This window comes from Aquarana catesbeiana, linkage group LG04 (genome assembly GCF_042186555.1).
Source record: "Aquarana catesbeiana isolate 2022-GZ linkage group LG04, ASM4218655v1, whole genome shotgun sequence".
NCBI classification, from domain to species: domain Eukaryota; kingdom Metazoa; phylum Chordata; class Amphibia; order Anura; family Ranidae; genus Aquarana; species Aquarana catesbeiana.
In genome coordinates, this window is record NC_133327.1 from 616,252,966 (window position 1) to 616,270,134 (window position 17,169).

At 43.2% G+C, this 17,169-nt stretch overlaps 1 protein-coding gene across 1 annotated transcript in view; it reads right to left on the minus strand.

The window, feature by feature from the left end:
- Window positions 1–274: 274 nt before the first annotated feature.
- The window catches only part of LOC141140786 (calpain-13-like), a 196,101-nt gene continuing 179,206 nt past the window's right edge, over window positions 275–17,169 (minus strand). The window contains exons 24-26 of the mRNA XM_073628284.1: window positions 16,732–16,787; window positions 15,834–15,880; window positions 275–1,240 (exon numbers count right to left, since the gene is read on the minus strand). Coding sequence (XP_073484385.1) covers window positions 15,854–15,880; window positions 16,732–16,787 — 83 coding nt within the window. The 3' untranslated portion in view covers window positions 275–1,240; window positions 15,834–15,853. The remainder of the gene's footprint in view (window positions 1,241–15,833; window positions 15,881–16,731; window positions 16,788–17,169) is intronic.

Genomic DNA, 17,169 nt, shown 5'->3' on the forward strand with positions numbered 1-17,169 from the left:
ATTTCTACTTTACCAAACAATGGAGGTCAACATAACAGGGGATATCATATGAACAGGGGAGTGTATAGCAGTATAGAACATTAATATTAACAGTAGGGAAAACAGGAACGGAAGAAATAAGAACAGTTCTACAAATGGCCACTAGATGGCAGTAGAGTTCCTGAGTTCAGTTCAACTTCTGTGAGAGAAAGAAGACTTTGTTACACAAGGAACTGAGAAAAAAAATATTTTGCCTAGAGTACCACTTTAACTTCATAACAGAATGACAGAGAAATAGCTTTTTTGAACATTTATTAGCTTCTGTCGGCCTTTAATTTATTTTTTCAAAAAACAAAAATAAGACACATAAGAACATCCATAACATTTAAAATATAACATTTACCATATTACAGTTCATTTAAAATTTCTTCACTATTAATTACTCTAAAATGTTATCTACAAATTCAGGTACCAGGTTGAGATCAACCCAAAACAACATGTCACCTGTTACATTGGTTGCAGTTGGGGCTGGAATTATGATGGACACCTGCAGATACCATCCCTTCTGACCACAAAGGTTTTGGGGCTTTGAAAGTAAGGGACTTTATGTGGACTGGTAAAGGGATCCTTTGAAACCTCCAGGGGCCTCCACTAGGGAGTTTATTAAGGCAACTTAAACATAGAAAATCAGTTTACAGGTAAGGAAACCCTGATCTTGAGCTGTGCTTAGTAACAAATCTCTCTTTCTTCCCCCCATCTCTGAGCTGATTTATTGCCTTCAGCAATGAACAGAGGGAAACTGATGGGAGGACGCATCAAAATCTTGCTATCGAGCCACTTGAATTCAAGTTGTGTCCCTGGTCATGCTCCGAGAATTAGGTTGGGCTTCTCAAAAATGGTATTCGGAATCCCTATTAAAGGGGAGAAAGGAACGCGCGGGTATCATTCACAGTCATATCACAGTAATGTATAGAGTGCTGCTGGAGGGAAACCAGGGAATCCCGAGAAGGAAGAGTACCTAGAACTCAGAAGTGTGTACATCCATCCAGTGTTACCATATAGTCCTAGTGCTAAGTACATCAAATAGTAGTTGAATCTGCCGCATAACTGTACATTAACCTTAAGCTGCTATAAAAATATAAAATTTAAAAACAAACATTTTAAAAAATAAAGCACACTTTGGTGTTAATCTTTCCAAGTATTCATTTTGAAGATCAGTCTTCCAGTTTGTCTTGCGTGTTCACAGTGGGTGGCCATGATGCTGGAAAACCAATGGGATATGTTACTGTAGCACAAAAAACTTTTTATCGTCAATTAAAATTTTTAACTCTTTTGCTGTGGGAGATGGTTTTGAATTTTTTCTCCTGCACACGTGTTAAACCCCCACGTATTATATATTTTATGAAAGCAGAGGCCATGGAGAATAAAATGCCACTAGTTGCAATTTTTTAAATCACACTATATTAGTGCAACAGTTTATCAAATACATACACATAATATATACACAAATATATCATAAAAATACACTCAAGTTCATTTTAGTGCATGCAAATTTGAGATCTTTCTCAAATTTAGTCCATTAACGACATTTTAAAAGCCCGTACAAGAATGAATGGTGGCCCTATATTTATCATTCTTACTCCACCGATGTGTGACATATGTAGCATAATTTTTTGGGGTTTTTTTATGCGTCACTTTAAATGTTTACATTTTTTTTCACTTAACTTCATTGCTATCACATAGCAGACCAATAACCCCCTATGTGATAACATGTTTACAGTGACATGTTGTCTTTAAGACCTCTGATGTCTCCCCTGCACTCCACTGAAGCTAATGGAGCTAATGCTCCATTAGCTGCTGTAGCCTCCCTGACGGTTTTCCCGAGTGTGGCTCGGGGTTAAAATTCAGTACCATTAGCGGTAACCCCGAGCCACACTCGGGATCGCATTGCAGGATCCTGGGGCGGCTTTACTTACCTTGTCCCCGGGATCCTGCGATGTCACCCGCAGTGTCCGAGGGCTCCGTCCTCCTCCGAAGCCTCTCCGTGCCAGGCTCCGTTCCCTGCGAGCGGCGCGACGCACGGGGGCGGAGCCTGGCGGCAAATTAAAAAAAAAGTAAAAATCATAACACATACAGTACTGTAATCTTACAGATTACAGTACTGTATGAAATGATTTCACATCCCTTTTGTCCCCAGTGCTTTGGCCCATGCCCTGGATGCAGTTTTACATGATATACACTGTTCTTTCTGCCTGGAAACTGGAGATTGTCCATAGCAACCAAAAAGTGTCCCTTTACGTCAAAAGTGGTTTTAGACCAGCTAGAAAACAGCGATAGTAAATTAGAACACTTGCAGAATTGAGCGATAGTGAATTGTGGGGAAATTTATTTTATTACTATTTTTTTTTTAATTATTTATTTTTATTTATTATATTATAATTTATGTTTTTGTGTTTCAAACTTTATCATACCCGGGATATCTACTAGACTCTGGTTTGGACAGATTTAAGTGTGTTATTGTTAAGATTTACAGACCTACAATATAAAACGCCAAATTTCCATGCAAAATAATGGTACCGCTTTCAGCACCTAAAATCTGAAATAATCATACAGCCAGGGAGGTTAAATCTAGGCCATTTCCTGGTCAGTGCTGCCAGGGAATGACAGCTTTGAACCAGGAAGTGACGTAATACATGTCCCTTCCCGGTTCATTTGTCAGAGGGAGGATCAGCGAATGGATGTTTACTATGCCCCCTCTGCTTTACCCAGTGACACCAACCATGCTGGTCCCAGGCCCTCAGGCAGGACAGTGGAGCCCAGGATATATGATGGGGATGGGGGTCACAGTGAGTGGGCCAGGCCCCCTGACCCCCTATCTCTGCCTTTGTGATCTTCAATGTGCAGTGCTCTCAGTGTCCCCAAAAAGGGGGTCTTACAACCTCCACAGCTGTGAAGCACATTGGGCCAACGTTAGTGCCCACACAGTAACATTACAGGCTGGCCCTGCATCTTCTTCAAAGTAGGGTCTAAGTACAGCCCCTAATGGCCCATACACACGATCCAAATATCGTACGAAAACGGTCGTCCGAGGAAGGATCGTACGATATTCGGATCGTGTATACCCTACTTTCGACAGCCAATCACGACCGTTCATCCGATATTATTCGATCGGACATACCCGAAAATTTTCCTTGTACGATTCCAGATCGTACGATTTTCGTTTAGTCAGTATAGTTGTCGTCCGAAAATACAATACAAATACATTAAAACACATGACATCACTTCCGATTTTTTCGTCTGTCGAACGAGAATTTTTGTGACTTTATTTAGCTATTCAATTTCTACTTGCGACTATTAAGCGAGAACGGTCATACGATCGGTCGTACAATATTCGGATCGTGTGTATGGGCCATAAGGTTTAGCAGGAGACTGAAACGATCCGGATGCACATAAAAGCCTCAGTAGCTATGGAACAGCTACAGATTGATAGGTGAATCCTGTGGAACAAAACCCAGTAAAAAGGGGGAAAGTAAGTTCAGAGAGAGAGAGTCCATGACTGAAACACACTAAACTGAGGCTTACTGGAAGGGCTTTTATAAGGAATGTCTGTATAAGTGCATGCCATAATATTTTTTACTGCACACTTATCCCTGCACAGTGGAGTGAACCTACATGATAAGAAACTGGGCTTTTTGCCTAATCTTGTGTTGGACTGCGCTGGGCAGTTTTACAGTTCTGCCCAACACACCTGATGTGAACAGACTCTAATGGGGCATACACACGGTCGGACTTTTTGACCGGACTGGTCTGACGGACGCCAACGGACCAAATCCGTCGGACAATCCGATCGTGTGTTCAGCGGACTTTTCTAGTGGCAAATCTGACAGACTTTAGATTTGGAACATGCTTCAAATCTTTACGTCGTAACTCCGCCGGACCCAGAAATCCGCTCGTCTGTATGCTAGTCCGACAGACAAAAACTGACGCTAGGGCAGCTATTGGCTACTGGCTATCAACTTCCTTATTTTAGTCCGGTGTACGTCATCACGTACGAATCTGTCGGACTTTGGTGTGATCGTGTGTAGGCAAGTGCATTCATTAGAAAGTCCGTCCGAAGTCTGTCAAAAGTCCGTCGAAAGTCCGCTGGAAAGTCTGACGGTCCAGTCCGGTCGAAAAGTCCGCCCGTGTGTACGCGGCATAAGAATGGAAAAATGCTAAGAGTGGGGTAAAGGTTTTTAGGCGAAGGAGAGTTTTCATGTCTATTTTGCCAAAACATACTAGCTCCTAGCAATTTTCAAAGCAGTTTGACTTGTTGTTTTGCCAAGTTATGCCTATAATCAAATGCTTTATGACACCTGGTCAAGATACAGTGTGAAGGGGTTACTAGGATAGATGAACATAGCAATATAAATCCAAGAGAAAATGTAACCTTTCTCCGCTCTGCTTAATAACAACAAACAAAATGTTTCTGTTGCTGATTTCCATTCAGAAGTGTTTTGGCGCGTACACACGGTCGGAATTTCCGACACCAAATGTTCGACGTGAGCTCGTTGTCGGAAAATCCGACCGTGTGTATGCTCCATCGGACATTTGCTGTCGGAATTTCCAACAACAAATGTTTGAGAGCTGGTTCTCAAATTTTCCAACAATAAAACTTGTTGTTGGAAATTCCGAGCGTGTGTACACAATTCCGACACACAAAATTCCACGCATGCTCGGAATCAAGTAGAAGAGCCGCACTGGCTATTGAACTTCATTTTTCTCGGCTCGTCGTACGTGTTGTACGTCACCGCGTTCTTGCCGATCGGAATTTCCGACAACATTTGCGTGACCGTGTGTATGCAAGACAAGTTTGAGCCAACATGCGTTGGATAAAAAGCGTTCAAAGAGCTATTCCCAGAGTCAGGCTAAAAGGTGCCATGCAGTACTTCAGCTGGTCTGTTTAGGGGAATGTAAAAATCTAAATTTTTGGCAATAAAATTACTTAAACCCCCAGAATATTATACATTTTCTGAAAGCAGAGGCCCTGTAGAATAAAAAGGTGATTTTTGAAAATGTTTATGTCACATTATATTTGTGCAGCTGTTTATAGAACACAAATTTCTAGGAAAAAATATAAAATTAATTTTAGTGCACACAATTGAATACCCATTTTTGGTTAAAATATAAAAGATGAGGTTGCATCAAGTAAATAGATACCAAACTTTCCATGTCTTAAAATTTTGTGAGCCCACGATATCGCTAAAAATGATGGAGCCCAAAAATCTCCATAGGTGATGCTTTAAGAGCCTTTACAGCTCATCTGTTTATAGTTCACTAGGAGCTCTTTTTTTACAATTATTGTTCTCACTCTGACGTTTGTGGCGATTTATCACACGTGTGGTGTGACCGCGATTTACATGCATGTGTGCACCCTGTGCTTGCATTTGCACAGTTGTGCGGGGCAACGGGGGTTAGGACAACTTTTTTTTTTTTAATGTAATATATTTTACTTTAATTTTTAAACCACTTGCCAACCAGCAGCCGCAGTTTTACTGCGGCAGAATGGCACGGCTGAGCGAAGCGACGTTATGTTAAGTCGCTTCGCCCTGTGGCCACTAGGGGCACACGCGTTTGTTTGGGTTGAACGTCGCACGACTGCGCAATTCTCAGTTAAAGTGACACAGTGCTGAATTACAAAAAGTGCTCTGGTCAGGAAGGGGGTAAAATCTTCCGAGGCTGAAGCGGTTAAAACGTTTTTCTTTTATTTTTTTTATTTTTTTTTACCTGATTGCTATCGCAAGGGTTTAATAAACCCTTATGTGATAGCATTGGGCAGGTGACAGGTACTCTTTATGGGGACATTAGGGGTCTAATAGACCCCAATTTCTCCTCTGCCCTTCACACCATCTAACTAAGCACAGATCTGCTTGGCTAGTTGTGTCCCCTGGCTGTACTGGCCAGGAAATGGTGCATCTGAACCCGGAAGTGATATCATTTCCAGTTTTATTGTTTGCAATCAAGGTATTGATCAAGGTATGGATTTGCCTCGGTCTCACAACGCTCTCCCTCCCCTAGCCAGCAGTTGTGTTCCTGGGCTTCAGTAAGAGCGGGAGAGCACAGGAACCACATGAGGAGGGGAGCCGCTGGTGGGAGGGGCACCGCTAGGGGTGCCACCTTGTCTTAAAGTCAAACCCGAACGCGGTGCACAGCAATTTTTTTTGCATGGTATAAACTATACATAAATTTTGTGATAAATGATATGACGTTAATCACAAGAGTCCCCCTTTACATCAGAGTCCACAGAGTTCCCATTTTACATCTGAATTTGCAGAGTTCCTTTGCACTGTAAGGGGGAAATCTGGAGACTCTGACATAAGGGATGCTCTGTGAACCTTGATTTAAGGGGGAACACTGAGAACTCTGATGTACGGAGAGAACACTGATGTAAGGGGGAACACTGTGGACTCTGATGTAAAGAGTGCTCTGAGAACCCTGATTTACCTTAGTGTACTCACACAGAGGCAGGAGAGAGAAGGGGGAGGGGTGAGACTTCAGTCACAGACAGGGATGGATGGTGAGCTCACTCATCCCTTGGCAGTCAGCACCTCTCATCCAGATGTATCTGTGGCTGCTGGGCTTCAAATTTCCCACCAACTCACGTCTGTGTGTGTGTGTGTGTGTGTGTGTGTGTGTGTGTGTGTGTGTGTGTGTGTGTGTGGGGGGGGGACTGTTAGTGCTGACTTTGGGCACTGTGAAAGAAAGTGTAACAGACACTTTTGGCTTAGTCGGTCAGCAACCCTGCTGGGAAGCCATAGTCCGGTCTGGATAATGTGCCCGGGTTTCAGGCAGTCTGAAACCCGGACGCATTATTATAAACCCAAACTGCAAACTGTCTGGGTGAATCCTGGACAGGGGGCAACCCTAGGTCAGACGGGGGGTATGATATCTTCCCTTGTTTGTGGATATGATCAGGTCGAGTTGGTGTGCAAAGTACATATACACTCCCAGCTGCTCTGTGTAAAAGCTGAAGCTGCCACTGATGTAAGCTCTATGTTGGTGGCGGCTAGAGTTAACGTGATTTAACCTGTAAAGTAAGTAAATTTCAATGAAGGAAAATTGCTTAATGTGGACCTAAAATCAAATATATCTTATGTTATAGGCAGGGCCGGTACAAGGCAGGGGCGGAAGGGGCACGTGCCCTGGGCGGTACCATTTGCAATGGGGGGGGGGGGGCGCAGCCTGCAGCCATGGCCACCGCCCCCCACCCCCCACCGCCAGTGTATTTGTGAAAGTGACCTACGTTTCATAATGTCAGCGCTCAGCGGCACTGTATAATTGCGCTCTGCCTCCTGCATGACCCCTAAATTTCGGACCTCAGCACAACTTCTCTGTGTCACAGACAGTTTACTCCCCTACGGAGGAGTCCCGTAGTCCCTGCCAGCGCCGTGACGTCACTCACGGCCGGAGGCGAGGGAGGACGCAGAGGAGCGCAGGGAGCTGTGTCAGAGTCGGCGCGCTGTTACCTCGAGGAGCCGAGGAGCTGCTGCCTGCCTGGCTGGCTGTCTCTACTCGTGTAGCTGCCGCTGGATTCTGGAGACTGGAAGGAAGCTAAGGTAGAATTTAGATTGCAGTGTGTGCCAGTGTTCTGACTGAACTTGTGTAAAAGTACTAAAAAAACAGATTAATAAATGGCTGGATTGGGGGAGGGGAGGAGGCTGAGGCGAGGTTAACCACTTAACAACCAGCCCATAGCCCACAACACTGTGCAAAACTCTGCAATACCCCACAATACTGTGCAATACTCTGCAATACCCTGAAATACTCCGCAATACTCCACAACACTGTGCAATACTCTGCAATATCCCACAATACTGTGCAATACTCTGAAATACCCCACAATACTCTGCAATACCCTGCAATACTCCACCATACTCTGCAATACCCCGCAATACTGTACAATACCCCGCAATACTCTACAACACTGTGCAAAACTCTGCAATACCCCGCAATACTCTGCAATACCCTGCAATACCCCGCAATACCCCACAACACTGTGCAATACTCTGCAATACCCCGCAATACTGTGCAATACTCTGTAATACCCTGAAATACTCTGCAATGCTCTGCAATACCCTGAAATACTGTGAAATACCCCACAATACTGTGCAATACCCTGCAATACCCCACAATACCCCGCAATACTCTGCCATACCCAATCATACTCGGCGATACCATGCCATACACAGCCATACTCTGCGATACCCCGCCATACCCAGCCATACTCTGCAATACTCGGTGATACCCAGCCATGCTCGGCTATACTCTGCCATGCTTAGCCAAACAACATTGATTCTGTATTAAAAACGGGGGGGGGGGGGGCGCAGTTTGCCATCTTCGCCCTGGGCACCAAATGGCCTTGTCCCAGCACTGGTTATAGGATATATTAATATGAACCCCTTTGTGGCTATAACAGCCTCCACTTTTCAGCAAAGTCTTTCCTTTGGGAATTTGATCCCATTCAGCTAAAAGAGCACTTATGAGATCAGGTACCGTTGTATGAGAAGACTTGGCTCTTAGCATTCCAATTCAACCCAAAGGTGTTCATTAGGGTTTAGGTCAGGAATCTTTGCAGGCCAATTAAGTTCCTCCACACCAAATGTATCAAACCATGTCTTTATGGAGCTGACTTTGTCCACAGTCATACTGGATTAGAAGAGAGCCTTCCCCAAACTGCACAATTGTCTAATATGTCTTAGTATGTATTAACAATATCCTTCACTGGAAACTCAATAATTTGCAGGGTATCTAAACTTTTGGCCTTCTTGTAGGTGTGACAGTCAGGTGTCCACATACATTTGACTATATAGTGTATATGCTGGAACCTTGCAGTGCTTCCGATTGGGACATTACACATAAGTATTGAACACGTCACCATTTTTCTAGCTAAATATATTTCTAAAGGTGCTATTGCCATGAGATTTTTATCACATGTCGGTAACAACCCATGCAATCCATACATACAAAGAAACCAAAACAAATACGTTTAGAAATTAAAGCGGAGTTCCACCCAAATTTTGAACAATATCTGTATGTATTCTCTTCCTTGCCTAGATGCTGACATGCCATTTAAAAAAATTTAAATCGCCGTAATTACCTTTTATTTTTCTATTCTTCTTTGCACTTCCTGGTTCTCCTCCCATGGGAGTAGGCGTGTTTCTAACCTCTCCCAGACTCCTGGGAGTTAGTCTCAGGCTTCCCAGGATGCCACTGAGCATGTGCGGGAATGAGCGGTGAATGCTGGGAGCACAGCATTCACCACATCCAGGAAATAAATGCTTGTGGGCTTCAAATGCCCACAATGAAGATGGAAACCGCCTGCAGTGAATAATATAAGTTATTCTTTCCGACGAAATCTGACACAGGGGACATATTACACACAATATGTGAGTATGTAATGCTGAGAAGAAAAGTTTGTGAATGAACTCAAAAAAAAAAAAACGATAGATAGGCGGACCCCCGCTTTAAGTTCTGTGTAATAAAATGGACTGACACAGGGAAAAAGTATTGAACACACTAACTGAAATGTATTTAATACTTGGTACAAAATCCTTTGTTGGTAATGACAGCTTAACCGGTTCCCGACCGGCGCACGCCGATGTATGTCGGCAGAATGGCACGGCTGGGCAAATGGACGTACCCGTTCGTCCCTTTAAATTTGCCGCTGTGCCATTGCGTGCGCGCCGCCGGCCGGGAACTCCGTGAGGCAGATTGAGGGTTTTGCGGATTCGATCGCCGCGGGTAGCCTGCGATCGCCTCACGGAGAGGAAGAACGGGGAGATGCTAATGTAAACAAGCATCTCCCCGTTCTGCCTAGTGACAGTGTCACTGATCTCTGCTCCCTGTGATCGGGAGCAGAGATCAGTGACTTGTCACATGTAGCCACGCCCCCCCACAGTTAGAAACACTCCCCAGGACATACTTAACCCTTACACTGCCCCCTAATGGTTAACACCTTCACTGCCAGTGTCATTTACACAGGAATCAGTGCATTTGTATAGCACTGATTGCTGTATAAATGATAATGGTCCCAAAAATGTGTCAAAAATGTCCGATATGTCCGCCATAATGTCGCAGTCACAATAAAAATCGCTGATCGCCGCCATTACTAGTAAAAAAAAAAAAAATCAATAAAATTGCCATAAAACTATCCCCTATTTTGTAGACGCTATAACTTTTGCACAAACCAATCAATAAACGCTTATAGCGACACAGTGCCGAATCGCAAAAAATGCTCTGGTCAGGAAGGGGGTACATTCTTCCGGGGCTGAAGTGGTTAAAGACGCCTCCTGTATGGAGAAACTAGTCGCATGCATTGCTCAGGTGTGATTTTGGCCCAGTATTTCACAGGCTTGTCTAAATGTTGTACAGAAACTTTAAACAAGCTTCAACATGATTTTTCCATTGCGACTGAGTGCATTACTTATTGTTTTCTTTGAAACAATTGTACCTAATTCCAGGTTTTTCTGAAGCTCTCCACAAGTGATCCTTGGCTCTTGTACAACTCTTCTGATAATTCTTTTCACTCCTCTGTCAAAAACCTTGAGAGGAGCACCTGGTTTATGGTGAAATGATTTAATAGATTAAAATCGTATCATCGCATAGTGGTCATGCGGATACGGGATGAGTTGCAGGTGCCACGTCTTATATACAAGAGTTTAGAAGAGCAGAAAAATATATTGGTGGGCTCAAGACTTTATAGGCACAATAATGAGGGTAGTATATAGTTAAAATATTATTTTATTTCGAAGTTATTACATAAAAGCAGGGGAAAAGGAAGATGTAAAAACCAATCACAGTTTACAAATTATGCACTCCATACACATTGGGTTGGTTGGTGAAAAGAGATACACAGAACTTATGAAACCAACAAGAGACATGCAACTTATTGATCTATATAGTTACAGTACATTATATTGAACCAAGCGTTATGTGATGGTGGCAATCAATTTCTGTATGAGCTCGACATGTTGCGCGCCGCATGCGCTTCTTCAGGAGCACAGAATTAAGGTACTGTAATGGATAATACATTTTGTAAAAGGAAACAACATCATTTTATGTCTATATATAAGTTTATATCTAAACAATAACGTAGAATGGTAAAAAAAGGCTGTTATAATATCATCAATGGGATATCTATCCTGCAGTGGTCAGGCGGAGCAAAGGCGATGTGGGGACGGATGTAACATAGTACAAATTAATAGTAGAAAGATAGGATGAATAATGGAGTATAACATAAGATATAGAATCAGGTGAGGTTAAGGTGAACAATGAGGGAGGTAGGAAGGGAGGAAGGAGATAGAAGTAAAAAGGGGATGAATGAAGAAGGGGGGGGGGAGGGGGGAAGGGGAAGAAAAGGGGGGGGGGGGGGGAAAGGAAGGGAGAGGGGGGGAAAGGAGGGGAAGGGGGAGGGGGGAAAATGGTGACAGCAGTCAGCAGGCATCTTGACCTCTACCACAAATTTAATACCTCTCTCATCTCGTTTATTGCGTTAACAGTAATTCCAACAGATCCCAGGGGTGGAGATTGGGACAAGAAAGTATGCCAGCAAGAAACTCTTTGGATTGAACGCCTAGGGGCCACTTTCCCCCCTGGGATCAACGAAGCCCAATCCTACAAACCATTTCTCTAAATATTTTCAACCCATTTACTCTGGGCATGTTTACCATTTTATATTTCTCACATATTTTTATCCTTTTGGACCTTCTGGGTCATATTGGATAAATACTAACATATCTAGCTGTCATTACTCACTAATTGAAATGAGATGGTATTTTCTTCTTAGCCAATTTGGCTAACTCTTCACACGTTTTCCATATGCATTTTCAGACTATGTAAACCAACTGACATATTTTCAACAACTCCAGTATATGTACAAATATGATGTAAGTCCCTACCCACTCCTACCCCCCCTCTCATCTCACCCCTATCCCCCCTTTTCCCCGCCCCATCACATCACATTTCCCCTTATCCCTTCCCTTTTAACTCAATTGTCGTAATGATTCCTTTATGCCGTTCATTGTCAATTATTATTATATATTACATTAATGCGACTTATTTTTGCTTACTTTTATTTTTATTTTCTTTAAAAGGCTGTACTATCGCCATGGGTTTATCCCTCCCCTGTAGGTTCATGGCGGAGTTACTAGGGGCAATGTGCGGCCGCCCAGCGCCACTTCTACCCTGTAGATGTTTGGCGCATTTGGTATCCCTTGACAACCTTTCGGCTGGCTTGCGGCTGCGCCGTGTCCCCCCTCCTCCCCCACTGTGGGCGGGCGTCTGTGTGATTGCACTGAGGGGTGAGATATTGGTGGCGGACCTCCCGGCGTCTCTGCTATGCGGGGACGGCTGGAGTGATACCGCCTTCTCCCCCTCCCTGCATCGTCGGCCGTCTGGCCCTCTGTGGGGGATGGGGAGTCTACGTTGCGGTTCCGGGTCCACCCTGGTTGCTGGGTTACCAGGACGCGACTGCCTCCTCTATCCCCGATGCTCCGTCAGCTGTTCGGAGCTTGCCGGGGATCTAGGCATGCGCAGTACGCGCCCGCGGCCGGCCTGAATGACGTCACGTCGGCCACGCCGATTGGTGACTACAGGCGGGGCGGATGTACAAGAGACGCCTGTTTGGCGTCTCTCTCTGTACTATCCTTACCATAGTCGCTTGCGGCCGGACAGCTGTGCGGCTCTTCACCACCAACTTCTCCACATACGAGTTAGATGCTATATATCCAGGTAAGCTTACATCCCTACCATCTTCTATTATAGCCCCTTCTATGACTTATCTTCATAATACAATTTCTATCGATTTAACAGACTCAGCAGGATTGGGGCTCAGATTGAATAGCTCCCCAAGGAACCAAAGTCTTCATGCACTTTGATGCAACTTCCATGTTTGCTTCTTATTACTACATACCCTCTTCCTTCAAACAATTACCGCTGAGAGTGCTGGGAATTACTACCACTGATTAAGGAGATTGCTGTGGTTCTGTTTTTACCCCCTCTCCCTTCCTAAGCATAGTTATAAATCCCCCCTGCCCTCCCTCTTTTCCCTTTTTCTTTTTCCTTCTTCTTTTCCCCTATCCCCCCTCCCCCCCCTCTCCCCCCCCCCTCCCCCCCCTTTTTCCTTTTCTTCTTCCCCCCCCCTTTCCTTCCTTTCTCCCCCCCCCTTCCCCTTCCTTTCCCTCCCCTTCCTCTTCCCCCCCTAGTTCCCCCTTCCACATTTCCTTCCCTTCCCCGTTCCTATTTCCCTTCTTTCCTCTCCCCTCTCTTTTCCCCCCTCCCCCTTCCCCTCCTTTCCCCCCCTCTCCCTTCCTCCCCCCCCCCCCCCTTTCTTCCCCTTCCCCCCTCCCCCCCCCTTCTTCATTCATCCCCTTTTTACTTCTATCTCCTTCCTCCCTTCCTACCTCCCTCATTGTTCACCTTAACCTCACCTGATTCTATATCTTATGTTATACTCCATTATTCATCCTATCTTTCTACTATTAATTTGTACTATGTTACATCCGTCCCCACATCGCCTTTGCTCCGCCTGACCACTGCAGGATAGATATCCCATTGATGATATTATAACAGCCTTTTTTTACCATTCTACGTTATTGTTTAGATATAAACTTATATATAGACATAAAATGATGTTGTTTCCTTTACAAAATGTATTATCCATTACAGTACCTTAATTCTGTGCTCCTGAAGAAGCGCATGCGGCGCGCAACATGTCGAGCTCATACAGAAATTGATTGCCACCATCACATAACGCTTGGTTCAACATAATGTACTGTAACTATATAGATCAATAAGTTGCATGTCTCTTGTTGGTTTCATAAGTTCTGTGTATCTCTTTTCACCAACCAACCCAATGTGTATGGAGTGCATAATTTGTAAACTGTGATTGGTTTTTACATCTTCCTTTTCCCCTGCTTTTATGTAATAACTTCGAAATAAAATAATATTTTAACTATATACTACCCTCATTATTGTGCCTATAAAGTCTTGAGCCCACCAATATATTTTTCTGCTCTTCTAAACTATGGTGAAATGATGTTCTCCTCACTTCCGGATTATGGCCCCAACAGTGCTCACTGGAACATTCAGATGTTTAGAAATCCTTCTCTAACCAATACCATGAGTATGTTTTGCATCAATAAGGTTTTGAGAGAGCTCTCTGCTTTTACCCATCACAAGATGTTTCTTGTGTGACACCTTATTAATGAAACACCTTTTTATAGGCCATCAGTTGAGACTGAACCAGCTGATATTAATTTTCACTGACAAGGGGCAGGATTGCTTTCTAATTACTGTTAGATTTCAGCTTTTTTGCACCTCTCTTTCTTCCTGTGTTCAATACTTTTTCCCTGTGTCATTCCATTTTATTACACATAACTTCGTTTCTGAAGTTATTTGTTTTGGTTTCTTTGTGTGTATGGATTGCATGGGTTGTTACCGACATGTGGTGAAAATTTCATGTTAATAGCACCTTTAACCGCTTCCCGACCACTGCACGACGATATACGTTGGCAGAATGGCACAGGTGGGCAAAAGGGCGTACAGGTACGTCCCCTTTAAGAAGCGGCACTGCCTGCCGCGTTCTCCATGACCGCGAGTCCCGTGGACTCGATATACGCCGGGTGCCCACAATCGTGTCACGGAGAGGTAAAATGGGGAGATGCTTTTGTAAACAAAGAATTTCCCTGTTCTGCCTAGTGTCATGACAGAGATCACTGCTCTCTGTCATCGAGAGCAGTGATCTTTGTCATGTGTGTTGAAGCCACACTTGTGTGTTTAGGACACACTTAACCCCTTCATCGCCTCCTAGTGGTTAACCCCTTCACTGCCAGTGTCATTTACACAGTAATCCATGCATTTTTATAGCACTGATCGCTGTATAAATGACAATGGTCCCAAAATAGTGTCAAAAGTGTCCGATATGTCCGCCATAATGTCACAGTCACGATAAAAATTGCTGATCGCCGCCATTACTAATAAAAAAAAAAAAATAATAAAAATGCCATAAAACGATCCCCTATTTTGTAGACGCTATAAATTTTGCGCAAACCAATCAATATACGCCTAATGCGATTTTTTTTTACCAAACATATGTAGAAGAATACATATCGGCCTAAACTGAGGAAAAATGTGTTTTTTTTTATATACTTTTGGGGGATATTTATTATAGCAAAAAGTAAAAAATATTGCTTTTTTTTCACTATTTCACAATTGTCGCTCTTTTTTTGTTTATAGCGCAAAAAAAAAAAAAAACTGCAGAGACTATCAAATACCACCAAAAGAAAGCTCTATTTGTGGGAAAAAAAGGACATCAATTTTGTTTGGGTGCAACGTCACACGACCGTGCAATTGTCAGTTAAAGTGACGCAGTGCCGAATCGCAAGTGCTCTGGTCAGGAAGGGGGAAAATCCTTCCGGGGCTGAAGTGGTTAATACATTTACCTAGAAAAATGGTGACGTGTTCAATACTTATTTTACCCACTGTATGCTGTACATTCACATCAGACCCTGCCCTCAAGGAGCTTATAATCTATGGTCCCTAACTCACATTCATACATACACATACTAGGGCCAATTTAGATAGGAGCCAATTAACCTACATCATGTCTTTAGAGTGTGGGAGGAAACCCATACACGCAGAACATGCAAACTCCAGGTAGGTAGTGTTGTGGCTGGACTTTGAACTGGCGACCTTAGTGCTGCTTAGCGGAAGGGGCTAACCCCTTAGCCATTGTGCTGCCCACATGATCCTAAAATTAACAGTCTTTCTTAGCTTATTTTTGTTTCTCTACAGGAAGAGGATACAAAATGACTTACCAGCATTGTCCAATGTGATACTAGCTGGACATTATAATCTGCATCCACTGGAATATAAAACAAAGTACAAAATTGGTAAACTGCTTTCAGGATTCTCTGTGATAATATTCAGTGTTTTCTCTGTATATAAAGATGTTTGTAATCTTAGACATAGTGCAAGGCAACCAAACCAGACATGTATAGTGTAATCTGTATTAAAAATGTCATCTGAATCATGGTTCTTCCCATGGGCTGCTAAGTCACTACGGAACACAGTAACAAGGTAAAGCCAGTGAATTAGACCACATTGCGTGGCACAGGACCAGGTAGAGAAGACATGAATAGCACTGTACAAGACAGAAAAGAGTGAACACGGTGCACACTGGAGAGGGAAATATGAAATCTCTTTTCTTTCTTGTCCATTGAGGGAATCAAGAAGTCAAGATCAGCAATATAACCCAAAGGCAATTGACTTCCTGTGTCCTTCAATGGACATCAAGAAATAGATTTTACGGCAAGTACCAAATTCCTATTTTTTACTGGGCTTTTTGAAATACAGATCATCTTTAGAGATACTCAGTCATATTGTCCCAAAAGGGCAAAATTACAGAATCTATTTAAAAACAACATAAAAATCCTTATTACAACTACAATATAATAATAATAAAATCAAAATAATACGACAAAGTCTGAACAGTTCTCCAAATGTGTGTTGATATATGTAACATCTTTTTAATAGTCTTTAATCTACAAAGTGTTGGATCAGTGCAATAAAATATGGAAATTGTAAAAAAAAAAGAAGCCAGCGGTATTTGTAATATCAAGATATAAAAGCAAAAATTCTGTAGCAATTAGTAGTTCTGATCCAGTGTTCTGTCAGCATTGCATGGTGTTATTATTAAAAAATAAAAGCTTTCACCTCTTCTGCAGTCAGGTAGATGCCTCCTCCATCTTTTGTTAAATTCTGAAACACCTCTGAAAATGGAAAAACAATTGATCAATGATTAACTGATGGGCACTTCTTTCAATAGTCTTCTACTCATACACTTCTGGTATCTCACCAGCTGGAGGATGATGTCAACCTCACTTAGGTGACACAAGCAGAACCCACATGAAAAGGTAAGTATACTCTCAACCCAGCCCACACACACTCACCATTTTGTATTCCCCTTTATTGCAGTGTTTACCAAGTAACCGATCCTTGCTATTTAGGTTCAAGGCTCTCCTTAAAAGAGATGTATTGGAATTAGTTTTTTTTTCCAGAATCATACTTGCCTAGGTGGATGTAGCATTGGTCCCCCGCCAGCTCTGACATTGACACCGCCATCACCGTCTCTCTGCCCTGCCCCCACCCCAT